This window comes from Microcebus murinus, chromosome 9, assembly GCF_040939455.1.
Source record: "Microcebus murinus isolate Inina chromosome 9, M.murinus_Inina_mat1.0, whole genome shotgun sequence".
Lineage (NCBI taxonomy): Eukaryota > Metazoa > Chordata > Mammalia > Primates > Cheirogaleidae > Microcebus > Microcebus murinus.
The window spans coordinates 59,938,888-59,954,071 of NC_134112.1; the positions used below are offsets into that span (position 1 = coordinate 59,938,888).

The 15,184-nt window shown below is 38.8% G+C and overlaps 1 protein-coding gene across 3 annotated transcripts in view; it reads right to left on the minus strand.

Annotated features, from left to right (window-relative positions):
• The window catches only part of NAPEPLD (N-acyl phosphatidylethanolamine phospholipase D), a 36,490-nt gene extending 22,320 nt beyond the window's left edge, over positions 1-14,170 (minus strand). Inside the window, exon 1 of one of the 3 annotated variants that reach the window (XM_012747128.3) lies at positions 13,830-14,170. In XM_012747128.3, the coding sequence (XP_012602582.2) occupies positions 13,830-14,056 (227 nt within the window). In that variant the 5' untranslated portion in view covers positions 14,057-14,170. The other 2 variants (XM_012747137.2, XM_012747155.2) reach the window with 2 other exon arrangements.
• Between the last annotated feature and the right edge of the window lie 1,014 nt (positions 14,171-15,184).

A 15,184-nucleotide genomic window follows, 5' to 3' on the forward strand; every position in this document is an offset into this window, starting at 1 on the left:
TTATCTCAGTTCTCAAAGAATCATACTTTCCAGGTTATAATTAATTTTAGGCCGAGGACTGTGAGCTAGGCTGACGCCATGGCACTCTAGCCCGGTCAACAGAGTGAGACTCTGTCCCAAAAAAAAACAAAAAAAGCTAATACAAATAAAAGACTTGGAAACATAGTAACACACACACATGCACATGATCACAGCTCAATGTTTATTCCTGCTGCTGCTGCTGACCTTGTTTATACTGTTACTACTTCCAACCACCACCACTACCGCTTAACTCACGGCACTGAAATCCTTGATCCTGACCTACCCAGGAGTCCAGATACATAAAAGAAATAAATAATGTATTACGAGTATGAATTTATCTGCCATGATCTTCATTTCTTTCCTATTTTGTTAAACAAACATTTCCTTTCTGTTTAATTAAATACATTGCACACACACGACACACTGTATAACCCTAAGAAAATAAGCATAGTAATGGAAAGCCAAATATTTTTTTTTTTTTTTTACTACAATGGTGTTTAAATAGAAATACAGTCTGGGCGAGAAAGGGAAAGAACACAAACCCCAGGTTGAACACGTATGCTGAACCAAAACTTTTTGTTCCAAACTATCTAGAGCAAATAGTCTATAGTCTGGAGAATAATTGCCATGAAGAAAAGAAAATACAGCTGACAAAAGCTAAAGTGCACACTGTTACACAGCCATTGCTGTGTGTGAGCCTAAGAGCTAAGAGACTCTAACAAGCTTTATATCTTTGGCGAATAAACTTACCTTTCTAATCGTCAATTTTGTCACCTGTACAATACCTACCTACCTGTGGAAGTTTCAAAGGATTAACTGACATAAAGTACATAAAGTGCTGGCACTCTCAAATGCACATTCTTTTTCCCTAATCCTGTTTAACTGGCCATACATCTAAATTCTTTAAGTTCTGTAAGAATTTTAAAGTGATCTGTGGATCACACCTGTTAATCCTACCACTCTGGGAAGCAAAGGTGGAAGGATCACTGGAGGTCAGAAGTTTGAGACCAGCCTGTGCAAGAGTGAGACCCTGTATCTACAAAAAAAAAAAAAATAGAAAAAATTAGCTGGACATGGTGGTGCACACCTGTAGTCCCAGCTACTCGGGAGGCTAAGGCAGGAGGACAGCTTGAGTCCAGGAATTTGAAGTTGCAATGAGCTATGATGACACCACTGCACTCTAGCCAGGGCAACAGAGAGACCTTGTCTCAAAATTAAAAAAAAAAAAAGTGATCTGGGTGAGTTATACCAGTTCACATAGAATCATCTTTCCAGGTTATAATTAATTTTAGGCCGAGCACTTTACAAAGGACAGACACAATGACCATCCATTTAAATCCCACTTCATTTAACAGATGAAAACATACAAGTTTAGAGAGTTTAAGTTGCTTCCTGTCAATATGTCTAATAGATGGCAGAGCTGACCTCATGCTATCCTTGTCATAATAAACAGCTTATGAGATATATGTATTCGTCATATACATAATAATTCTGCCAAATATATTAATAAATTTTTGGCTCATTGTTTTAAACAATCAGGAGATAAAGGAGAATTTTTTTAAAAAAGGTCATGCTAATTCAAAGACCACAAAAACAGTCAAAATAGTTTTGGGACAATATCTAATAATCTAACGTAACTGGGACATAAAAAGCAAGGCAAGCTTGTCACAGTCCAGATTGTAAAGGGATAAAAGACTGGACCATAAGGATGGGACTACATTGTGAATCTGGACTGCCACGTTCAGGAGGTTTGGCTACACTGTAGGCAATGAGGAAAAACTGAAGGTATCTAAAAATCGGTATAGTTAAGGAAGACAACTCTGGCAGCTAGATAAAAGTGAAAGACAGTGGCTAAAAACTGGAGCCTAGGAGACACTTTAGTGAGTAGGAAATGGAAGAAGCCTAGAACATCCACTAATACCATGCTACAGGTTTCACACATTCCTTATAAAGTAATGCTCCCAGTAGGCCCTCAAGGTAGGTATTATAAATCCCATTTTAAAACAGTGAAGAGCAAACAACCTGTGTTTCAAATGGTGCTTCAAATCTTAAAGATATTCCCATTATACTTATTTTCATCCAATTTAAGACATAATGCATTATAAGGCACCCTATTGTTTTATATGCCATTAAGAAAGTAAAAATGTTATCAATTATAATTAAGTCACACATTATATGACATATCCTGATATCAGTGGCATTAAAATATGAATGTCTGTCTTGAAATGGATGAAATATAGCATTTTACATATGAAAATATATATTATGGAACAGGAGTGAAAGCGTCAACCTTGGTAATTAAACATAATCAGAAGCATAATTAATTTGCTGATCCTCCTTCCCTCAATGAACAGCTAGTTATAGCACATACAAAATAACTAAATTTGGACTAGAAACCTAGAATCCAGAAGCAAATTTAAAGGTTAACAAAGCCCTCTGACAACTGATAAATATAAAGTACAAATGTTCTTTTTTAAGGAACAATTTATTACAGAAAGGACAACATAAATTCCATCTAGTAATTATCAAGCACATTCTCTATATTTCTTTGAAAATTAATTGCCTATTTAACAGCAGAATGACCTACCCCTATGTCTCCAACCAAAGAGAAGTCTGGGCTGTGAAATTTGGTGAAGACAAGCCAGCCAAGTACAAATATTTCACTTTAACAACTGCACACATGGGTACAATGCTTTCAAAAAACAAGAACTCTCTATTTCAAAAGCAAATGTTTCATGCTTTCTTTCTCTGACAAAAAAAAATCACAATAGTACAACACGTTTGGGATTTCAACATATTCATAAGTTTTAAAGTGGCAAATCATCATCCCTAGAGTGAGACATTTAATAAATACTGAGTGACTGTCCATTACATAACAACAAAGATGCTGATATTAAATCTAGAAAGTATTCAGAACTGTATTTTCATATATCTATAACTAAATAACATTACATTTACAATTTTACTTTTGTTCTCTTTATTTTTATAGAAGAAAGAAGGGGCCTTTTAATACAATACTAGATAACATAGCTAATGAAACTATGTCAATTCACTGAAATGTTTGCAAAGGGCTTTGGTAAAATTAAACGGTTTCCATCCGTCACATTCAATAGGATTTTAGGTGGGATTAGTGTTACTCCCACAGGCATTTAGGAGACTGGTGGGGGCAGATATGTCCACTCATGAGCAGTACACTAGATAATGAAAGCAAGAATTTTCTGTGGGAGGCATGTATACAACATACATCAACCAGCAAAGTACTGCATTGTTTGTTATCACTGAATTCCATTTTTAACTCACTCTTTATTGTCTTAACAACCAGTTTTGCTAAGAAGCTAAAGGAAAACAAAGCAAACAGCTTAATATACATTACTGTCTTTACTCCTCTACTGAACATAAATTATGTGCACTAAACATAAGTTATAACAACTTTTAAGAATAATTACTGAGTTGAAAGTAACTAGAATTAATGTACATGTAAAATATACATTTATATATGTACATGTAATATAACTCTATCTCACCAAGCAATTTATCTTCACTAGAGTGGAAGGAACATTAGTTGGGAGTTAGGAAAACAGGACTCAGTTCTACCATTAACTTGAGGTGTTAGCTTGGGGGGAGTAACTCAACCTCTCTAAACTTTGGCTTACTCATCTGTTAAATAAAGATGGTAACTCCTAAATATCTCCTTGAATGACTGTAATGAGCAAATGACACCATGGATTAGTACTTCAAAGTGCTTTACAAATGCATATTGTTCTTATTACTGTTATTAATGTTCAGTAGAAGAGTAAGGAATATACAATAAATAGAACCTTTTGATCCAATTGAACCGTTTTTCAGGTGAAAGATACAACATTCTAGAATTTTAGATAAATTTAAAAACCCAGATTGCAGTTATTTTTCCATTTTTCTTTCCTTAATAATTTTACGTAACAAAAGACTATAAATGTACATAAGTTCCTTTATCCTTTATAAAAATAACAGTATTTTCTTGTGTTAAAAAAATTTAAATTTGTCTCAAAGTGCTCATCTGATTATAGACAAAAAATTACTTGACAAATAAATCATAAAGAATTGCTAACTAACCAAAAGCTTTTAAAACTCAGAATAAAGAGTTTTGAAAGGAAAGAATATAAAACACAAACTCTTTAGGATACATATGAGAGAACTTGTTCTCTCTCAAAAAGTAGTCAAGGACAACGAATATCCTTGACCACTGATTGCCAAAGACTTTGCAAATTCTTACTGGACAAAATTCAATATATTGAACTAAAAGTCATTTCACAGGCTATTAAAAGATTTTAAGTCACCAAAATACATAAACACTCTGGGTGCCTCCTATACAATAAGAGGTTTTTCCTATATGTAAATAAGAAAGCAAAGTTTTGGTTAGAATTAGAAATAATAAAACAAGATAAACAGTGAGCTTAAGAACAAAGCCCATTTTAAAATACCACCTACAGTATACAACTGGAATCCTTAGAATAAGCAAATTAAAATGTCATATTATATCAAATTTAGAAAACATGCATTAAATAATATTTATTGAAATGACATAGTTATTATCGCCTCTTTAATACCTGAAAAACTAATACTGAACACAAAGGACAGATTCATTTCTGGTATAATCAATAATATCTAAATGATATCCAGAATTACTTAATTATAAAAGTTGGGGTAGGATGAGGAAGAAAGACTACATTTGATGCCTACAGAACTTGAAAATGTACCTTAAATATGTTAGATAATCTTAAATATTAATTTACTATTCCTTAAGCTAAGATTTTTAACACAAATATTGTGCTTCTATGTGGCTCTAAAGAATATGGCTGAGCTTTCTCTCTGCTGTCTCTGTCTCATAATCAATTACGCAAAAAGAAAAGCTTGCAGTTTAAAGCATAACCCACAAAGAAAAGCAATGGAGAAACATGTCTTCGTAGCTCCTGGATAGAAAGGACAAGGAAAGAGGAAAAAGCATACTGTTTAATTCTTTCTGACTTCAGTTCTGCTTCCGACTTCTACTGAATTCACTGTAGCCTTTAAAAAGTCACTTAATATTGCTGAAACTGACTTTCATTCATCTGTGAAATGAGAAGACAGGGCTGTACCTCTTTTTTTTCTTTTTTGCCTCTAAAGGGAGTTGATACAGTTGTGAGGGCTGTACCTCTAAGGTCCCTTCCACCTCTAAAATTCTAACAATCTTTGGTTGCACCAAAGAGTCAACTCAGGCCACAGAACAGCTGTCCCCTCTAACTTGGCCTTCGCCCTCCCCTCCCAGTTTCCATACCCTCGAAGAAGTTCCAAGTTACAGGAGCTTAGGTGCAGCCACTTTCTCCAGGCTGGCCTGGCAAGGGGGAAGCAAAGTGTTTTCACCTGAGAAAAATAAAGTTCTCGACTGGAAGAAAGCACAATTTCACAGGTTTAGCAGGTGGACCAGGTTATTCAAAGGGTGAAATATTTCAGAAGACAGTTCCTGACAAATCTGATATAAACAGTCATCAAATTTTTAAACTTAAAAGATGTCAGATATAACTTGTAAGGGCCTCTACTTCAAGCATTTGTAAAGTTAAATTTAACAAACATTGTTTGAATATCTGCTTTATCTAAGTTCTAGCTCTCCAGGAGCTGTGGGGAATATAAGCCCCAACCTCCAGGGATTCAACATCTGTCCGGGGGAAAAAATTATAATCAACCATATAAATTTCGGCTTACTATCATGTTTACAGAAGTGTCAGCTCTGAATAACAAAAATGGTGTACTCTTGGCCGGGCACGGTGGCTCACGCCTATATTATGGGAGGCCGAGGTAGGAGGATCACTCAAGATCAGGAGTTTGAAAGCAGCCTGAGCAAGAGCGAGACCCCATCTCTACTAAAAAACAAAAAATAGAAAGAAATTAATTGGCCAACTAAAAATATACAGAAAAAATTAGCTGGGCATGGTGGTGCATGCGTGTAGTCCCAGCTACTCGGGAGGCTGAGGCAGAAGGATTGCTTGAGCCCAGGAGTTGGAGGTTGCTGAGCGCTAGGCTGATGACACGGCACTCTAGCCGGAGCAACAAAGTGAGACTCTGTCTCCAAAAAAAAAAAAAAAAAAATGGTGTACTCTTTAGAATAACACATTTCCAAAACACACTGGCCCAAATTCTCAAGATGGTTGAGAGTGATTCTCAAGATTGTCTCTGAGTGGTTCATATTAAATACTGACAGTGACGGTCCAGGATCCACTGGATCAGTGACACTGAGAAGGCCCATAATCTCCCCAATTCAGCCAACAAGTTAAAGGAACCTGATGTCAACAGAGAGGGAGACAGAAATCAAGAAAGTCACCAAGGAGGCTACTTGAGCCCCTGATTCACTTACATAAGAATTTGGCAGAAGGGCAGACACATTATTCTGCCCTGAATATCATATGTGGTCCATCCTTTGTGAGAAAATGTAAGTGACAAAAACCAAACCAACAGTGGGGACTTTTCCAAGGAAACAGGCCTGGGCACTAACTGGGGTCAGACCCTGTTCAGCCACCTCTGACTCATCAGCACAGTGTAATAATAGGCTCAGAGTGAGGCCTGGAGACATCTCCAAAAGGTCAACTAATATTTAATAGAATCTTGAGGTTCAAAGGGACTTTGAGATCCCTGAGTTCAATTCAGTACCCTCTGTTTAAGAATAGTAGGAAGCAGGGGAAGGGGGGGAAGGGCATTTATTGAAACCTTAAAATCTGTACCCCAATAATATGCCAAAAAAAGAAAAAAAGAATAGTAGGAAGTATGTAGTAAATTATAAAAGCATATTAAAAATGAATATAATGAAAATATACTTGAATTGGTTATCATGAAAAACCACATTAGCAGGAAGTGGGGCACAAGGGATTTAAAATAAATATTTCCCAACTTTGTTCCTTGTCATCCTTTCCAAGCCTTAGTTTCATAATTCTTAGCCCAGTACCTGGCACATAGGAAGCCATCAACGACTGTAAGCTACTGTTTATTGTGCTCAAAACACTGTTTAATAAGAATTAGTGGGATATACCCTTGAGCCCAAGAGTTCCAGGCTGCAGTGAGCTATGAATGCACCACTGCACCCAAGTCTAGACAACACAGTGAATCTCTGTCTCTTAAAAAAAAAAAAAGTCAGTAGGAGATATATACCATTTTAAAATTTCTACACTAATGAGATATGAGGGCTGAGGGCAATGGCATGAATAAACTGAAATGGAATAAATTCTAGAATATGTTTTTGTTCTAATATTTGAATAACAGAAGGCCTGGTCTTCCTGGAAATAATACACCTCTTAAATATAAAATGACAATTCTCCACAGGACTCCTACCCAACCCCATACTTCCTTGTGGCCGCACCAACACTCCTGGATTTCCCAGGAGGCTCTCATAAACCTGGATAGTCTCCTGGTTCTGCAAATGATAATCCCATTCATCTCCCCTCACTGCCTCCCAGGAGCAAAAACTACAAACTCAGGATACTAATGGTGGCCACATCTAGACCCAGCACTTTGCCTGGGGCTTGAAGTCCCAGTTAACCAGGTTCTTTTGCCCAAAGGAAAAATTTCCCACATTAGGAGCTGGAAAAACAGGCAAGCAAGGCCAGCTCTAGATAAATCATGAGTAACTAAGTTTGCCCCTAAAGCATTTCGGTGTCTTGCCTCTCCTACCCAAGTGACTCTACTAATCTCAGAGTTCCTCCCACCATCTTTTTCCATGGTCAAAACAGGTTGTCAAAAAAGGATCTGATCTGATAAGGAACAACACTCAAATCCTCCTTAGAATATTTCCTCCCAATCCAAGTAGCTACAAAGCCTTAAACCTGCGATTCTCAATGCTGGCTGCACATCAGAATTACCTGTGGAGCTTTTTAAACTACACCCAAGGCTACTGAATCAAAATGGCCAGTGGGAGGAGAGTGTTCTCCAGACAGTTTTTAAAAGCTCTGCAGGTGATTCTGATATATAGGCAGGATTCAGAACCACTACTTTAAATCATTAGTCATCGGCACAAAGGTAAAACAGACATTTAGGAAGGACCTTCTGGTATCCTAGAACTTTTGCTAGCCTGGCAGCTGCCCACCATAAAGCCTACTCTTCCTGCCTGTCCTGCACTCCAAGTTAGAGTACATAATCCTGAGACTGCTACACAGTGCTAGGAATGGGAAGACTACATTGCTAGGTACAAAGTTTGATAGGTCACAGAATTGTATTCAATCCAACTGAGTCACAAATTTGACTCTGTGCTCCCAGAAAGCCAAGCCAAGCCAAGGCAAAAAAGAAAATAAAAGGAAATGCAATCAGTAATGATTCACATTGTCTATAACAACACACAGCAGCCTGTACATAAAGAGTGCTCAATAAATATTTATAGAATGAATGAATAAAAAGAGCTTAAACTCCTAATTGCTCTTCACTGGGATATAGTTAATTGTTTTTGAAAATATCTCCTGCTGGGAGTCAAATAATAAGAGAAGCAAAAGTAACCAAAGGACAGAGACAAAAGCCAACAAAGGGCACCCCCACCAACTCTACTAACAAAAATAAAAACTGGAGAGTCTTGGGGAATAGTTGAGTAGTTGAATTCTATGATGGTAAAGTGGTAGCACAGTGGTAAAGACTAGTAGATGCCCACCATAAAATCGAGTCTTCCTTTTCTTCTCAGTTACAGAACCCATTTTACTTAGGGTAACTATGCACCAGCCAAATGACTACATCTCCCAGCCTTCCAGCTAGGGATGGTCATACTGGTGACACTTTGACCAACTGATACAAGCAGAAGTTTTATATGGCTTCGAGGAGTCTCCTTGAGGGAAAGGGATCCTGTATCTGTATTGGGCTGCCTGGAACCATCTTGAGCCAGGAGGATGAGGGCCACATACAGGAATGGTGCAGACAAGAGCTAGAAGGACTATAGGGCCCACCATACCAAGCCTAAAGTGTTCAACTCTGGATTTCTTTCATGTGTAGAAGAAACACATTTGAGCAATCTTTGAAACCATCTCAAACTAATCCTAAGTGATAAAATTACTGTTAACTAAGGAGGTTTAGGGGAACTTTAAAAACACTAAAGGTAACAATCTCCCCAGATACAGCTTTCCTAATCCAAATGTGAGTGCACTGATCAGCACACATAATTGCTATCACTTATCAAGCACTCACTATGTGCCAAGCACTTTATATATTTATTATCTCATTTAATCCTCACAACATTCCTACAAGGTAGATTATCAATATTATCTTCCTCAGAATATAGATGATATTAATAGAGGTTCACAGAGTTCAATTGCTTGCATAAAGTCCAAAGGCTGGTAACAGTTGGACCTGTGGATCCAAGTCATCAGATGCCAAAGCCCACGTTCTTTCTACCAATCATGTTGAATCTACAAGAAAAATCAAAACAAATGTATCCTGAGCAGATACCTAGGTTCTAAAATTAGGTAGCCTTTAGCCAACAGTTACAGCATCGCTGACAAGGCTAGCCTTTTTTCCTTTCAACAAAGTTTTCTGTTTCTTTTTTTTCTCATTTTCAAAGTAAAAGGCACTTAACAGACAATAAATACTAGTTCCCTAATAAATATAATGGCCCTTTTAATTTTACATTTTGAAAAAGGTTTCAAATTATGTCACTATTTTAATTTCTCATGTTATAAAGTTACATAGAAAAGAATCAACAATAAATTATTTTTATATTCCACTCATATAAACAGAAAATATACATGGTGCCTTGAAGATATTTTCCTTGCTTTGAAAAGATGTCTGAGTTTATACAGCATTTATCTAGCATTTTCTCTTTCCAATTGAGAAGAATGGTTGTGGGAACCCCTTCTCAGTCCTGGGAAAACCTGGACTGTGGGTTGATCACTCTATGCCTCAGGTTACCATATAAATGCATAGTTTTCTCTTCAACAAAATTTATAAAAGTGTGGGCAGTTTATACTAAGTTGAAGATGAAACATTATTATAAAGCATGACTTTCAGGTATTTAGGCAGCTAAACAAAAAATTATAAAGCTCTACATGATCATGCTTAACCAAGGCATGTTGCTGAGAATATCAAAGTTTCTTAGATCAAACTCTTCATTCTGATGATATTCAGAATGTGCACCAGTATTAACATTCACCCAGTTAAAAAATAGGCTCCAAACAGCACATGTACATTTATATACAATGGAAATTTAGTCTATATATAAAACTGAGACACTGTGTGAGGAAAAGCCTAATTTTGATGTTTCTGTTTTGAGGCTAAACTCTTGTGAGGGTACAAACAATAAATTTGTGAGTTAAAGAGGTTGTACTGGGTACCTACCCTATCCTTCCACCTAGAGAAGTCATCATTTGCTTGACCCTTTCAATTTATAGGTAAAGCAAGTCAGGCCAGAGAGTTATGTGATGCTCCAAGATTCTAGCTCTGGCTGGTGATGGAGCCTGGACTATCCATCAGCCATGCTCTTAGCTTATTTACGCTTAATTATTTATGCTTAATTATTAAAGCTTAATTATGCTTTACAAACCCTGAAAACCAAAAGCCCATAGTGTCAGCATGGGATAAATGACACATTTCACCTCATGTGGCCTCAAGTTTAAAAAAAGGAATTTGAGTACAGAAGTTCTTTAAGCTTCCATTAGTAACTTTAACCATACAATAGCACAACATTCTGAGGGGAAAAAACATATGTGTGTGTGTGTATATGTTTAGAACATATAATGAGCTTGGTTTAGAGAGCTTTCAGGAAAGCTTTCAGGAAAGCTCTCTAAACAAACCTAAGAGAATAAGAATGAACACAGTAACTTGAAAAGGGAACAAACATCTTTGTAGTTTGAAGGACTTTCAAAACATAGAAAAACAACTTTCAAAACAAATTATTGCTGTCCTCCAATTCTCCTAGCATCAGTGCCTTACAAGCAAAACAAATATATGACCAATCTAAGGAATACTAGTAACAATGAGAAAGCTTGGTGTTTCTTTATTCTGATAACTTTAGTCTTACAACTGAGAGATTACAAAATCATGCAGGCATTCATTGTTCGATCAACATGTCCCTTAATCTGGGAAGGCCCCCCAGTTAGATAAACACAAAAATCTGCTGTTTAGGCAAAGACGGATTGATTATTCTAGGTAGCAGGCATAAACTGAGTTGTTTTTCAATGACGATTTTGAATTATGCCCATCTATCTGTATGCCAGCCCTGTACTTCCACAGCCAACAGTACTGACTGTTCACAACCTGTTATTCAGGTGTAGGGGTGCAATCTACGAATGTGTTGCTGACCAAAGCTTGCTGACCCACATCCCTCTACTTTGGCTTCATTGGTACCCTTGTATAACAAGAGTTAGCTCTGCATGTGTATTTATTTTCTGCTGAAGGCCAGGGCTGCTGAGCTAAGGGACCTTGGCCAAATTGCTAAAGTCTCTGAGGCTCTCAGTCCCCTGTGTTCCTCATCCATGGAATGGTATTAATAATCTCACATATTTTATGTCTATAAAATCAAACTAGAAATAAATAAATTTTTGAAAACCTGAAAGATCTTTGTAAATGATAAAGCTATAATACATTATTTAACCAGCTGAGTTGCCAGAAGACTATATCTCTGACATAATACTGCCCCTAGAGATATATCAGTTCACAGGTAATCTAATATTTAAATACACCATAAATGGTTATTAAATTCAAAAAACAAGTCTAGCAAGGCACTATTAATTACAGATAGGTAGAATTCTTCAGTATTATAGGTGTTAAAATGAAATATTACTTGACCCTTATGCTGGAAATTACATGAGTGATTTTTTTAATGTCAGTTTTATTCATGTCCTCACACGCCTTTAGGATAAAAGGCTTTTTTAATGATTAATTATATGCACAGTTCACTTCCCTAATAATACTTCAGTGAAAACACTTTTTACTTGTATGCATTTCAATCTAAAATGCCCAGATCAACACAGCCCTCCTGTATAGCCATATTCTTATTTACACAGAGTAGAAAGGAATGGAAAATCCCACTATATCCACAGCTATCCACCACTACAAAGAAAATGCAGACTTAAACAGAAAAATCAAAGGCAAATATTACTTTTCCAAACACAGACTAAATATTCATAAAAATCCCCTCAATTTTCCAAACTCACAAATACCCAAAGTAACACAATACTTCTTTCAAACACACACAAGAGTGACTATCAATTAAAGCCTAACCAAAACCCTATGATGGAATGCATATGTTAAAATGTTCTTCTAATGGTTATAACTGGACTAATTTAACAATTAGAATTTTGCTATGCAGCATCTGTACAATATAATTTGGAATTGTGTGTGAAAATAAGGATTTGAGAAATACACTAAATATTTTCATCTCTTGGAGACTCACCATAATCCTCGCAGCAGGAAAGCCTGCAAACGTTAACAAAATAAAATCTTTGAAAATCCTGACCATATTTTCAGTTGACTTAAACAGTTTTTACCTTTCAGTCTTTCTCTTAAATTCTTATTTTAAATAAGTACACGTGCCCTAAATTTCTTCTTTAACAGACCTAATATTTTCTTGCAACAGACGCAGACTATTGTGGGATATAGGCAATCTTTCTTTTTTTAAAGATTACATAACTTCTTTCTAAACAGATGTCAATGTCTGCAGCTAACTCATAACCAATGCAACTGAAAATAGAAATGGAACTGTTAGACTTCCATTTGTTAATAAAGATAGAAATTATTTCTTAATTTGAAGAGAACTGTATCTCAGGAATGACTTTCTAAATAAATTAATCAGAATTATCAAACAGCAAACACTTTCTGCCAAGCCAAAGCCAACCAGGTGAGTCATGTTATAACAAATATAGAATAACCTACAGTAAAAGCAAAGACAAGAACTAAATGACTTTGTAAAAGGCTGTTAATTTCTCATTCCCTTAATATTTTTCAGGTTCCACTGAGGTATAATGCATCAGAACTTGGAGCCTGTGGAAGTATATATTTACCTCAACTACCAGGACCATACCGAGTTCTAGTTTTATCCAGAAAAAAAAAAACTATCAGAATACGTGTTCTGAAAAGCCTGCAATAATACCCAATTTAAGAGGCAAACAACCACAGAACATAACACTCAAGAAAGCACCACCTTCTACCACCCCTCTCCACCTTGCCCCCCCTTTTTTTTTGCTCTTCCTTTCCATTCTGGGGTTAAATAAGCACACTTATTTCAAAATAAAAGGGGAGAAACCTGTTGGAATGAATTTTTAGAAGATCAATACTACACATGAAGCAGAACTAAGTTGCTCTGAGGAAGTTGTCAATCCATTCATTTACATACAACTGAAAGAACATACACCCACATGTATTCCTATCAGTGAAGATGCAACCCGGTAATTTGCAGGGAAGATGGGATCTCAAATCCCAGAGGCAGCTACTCTCCCAAAAAAGGAAAAAAAAAAAAAAAAATACTGTGGCTCTTCACCCAGGCAGCTTCAGAGATGCAGGCTCCGCAACTCGCGAGGTGCGGAAATTCAGATGAAGCCCTGTCTGTCACTCACAAGTGCAGCATCTCCAGCGTAGTAAGCAGGGCTTGGGGACCCACTCGCAGCCCGCTCTACTTCGCCGAAGAGACCGAACAGCCCTCGGCCGGGGCGTGCGGACTACTCAGCCGGCAGACTGAGGAGGAGGCAGCAGACGCGAAAGAGGACAGCGAGCGGAGGAAACCGCCTCTCGCACGGTACCAGAGCGAGCGCAGAGCTCCAGGGAACTAGGGCTCCGGGCCGCGGGCGCGCGGCGGAGGGGCGGAGCAAGGGCGCGGGGACGCGGGGACGCGGGCTCACCTCGCGCGAGGGGCGACCGGACGCGCGCGCCGCCGCCGCCGCCACCGCCACCGCCGCCGCTGTTCCTGGGCTTCCGGCCACAGAGCCCCCGAGCACAGTGCCTCTGCGCAGCGGGAGGGGCTGGGGCGGCTGACGCCCAGGTTTCTCCGCCCCCGGCCCCGCCGCGCCGGCTCCGCCGGGGGCGCCAGCAGCTGCAGGCAGCGCCTCAGCGCCCGCCGCCTAGCCATGCTTGTGGATGGCCGTCGCCGGGTCACTCGCTGATTGTGACCTTCGAATCTGGCATCCCGGCCAGCGGCAGCACCGCGCAGGCCGCCCCGCCGGCCTTTACCAAGATGGCCGCCCCCGCGGGCCGGGGCGCCGAAGCCATCTTAGTGAAGGGGGCGCCGCAGCGGCACACGGCACTCTCCGGCCCTCCCCGAGCCTCACACGCGCACTACGGCGGGGGCACTGCTGAGACCTATTTTGGCTCTCCTGTCCTAAACCAGGGGCTGACTTTTAGTTCGCATGAACCCATTCCCAGACACCAGCCAAAACTTCTAAAACTAAGTGGGATCCTGTTGGCCGGGTATTAGACTCTCATAGCCAGATCAATCGTAGTCCCGAAGCATGCACTTACAGCCTGTGGCGCTAAAAGCCTGGTAGCAAGAAACTAAACGGTAATTTGAAGTTTGTATGGAAGGTATTAAATATGAATGGAAATACTGCCTCGTCACTGTGTGCTCCTTTACTTTTAAAACGATGTCACAGCTTCCTGGTACACACAGTTCTTGTGTAAATCTGCATCTGTTACGTCGGGAGCCCAGAGAGAGATACAGGAAGCCTCATGGGTAGCAAAATGCCGTTTATTTTGGGCATCTAGGTGCAGATGGGTGGAGGCCAAAGAGCAGACACCCTTTGGGCGTGGAAAGCCTTGGGTTTGGGGGAGAGTGAATACCTGGGCCAGAACAGCCGCTGCAATAAAATTTTTTTAAAACAACCAATTTCTGGGACCCCTGGGTCAATCTCATCCTGTAGAGATAAGGGAGGAGGGTAGTTCCATCCTTACCAGGGGGAATAGGAATGCCAACTGCAGCTGTCTGTTAGGTTTACAACCTCCTGGACTCTCCAGACTCCTGTGGCTATTGTTTCACAGACCTCCTAGGTTTTTCCATTAACCATCCATGTCCCATACATACTTTTCGAGTTCCCACCTGGAACAAACCTAACAGCACCCTTTTTTTAATCCAAGGATAGTGACAAAAGAGCATAAAATTGTGATTCTGAGTTTCTTACTGGGTTTGCTTTTTAAACTGCAGCATGATATTAGTTATTTCAAGAAGTGACTTACAGACAGCTCAAAATCGAATTCAACAACG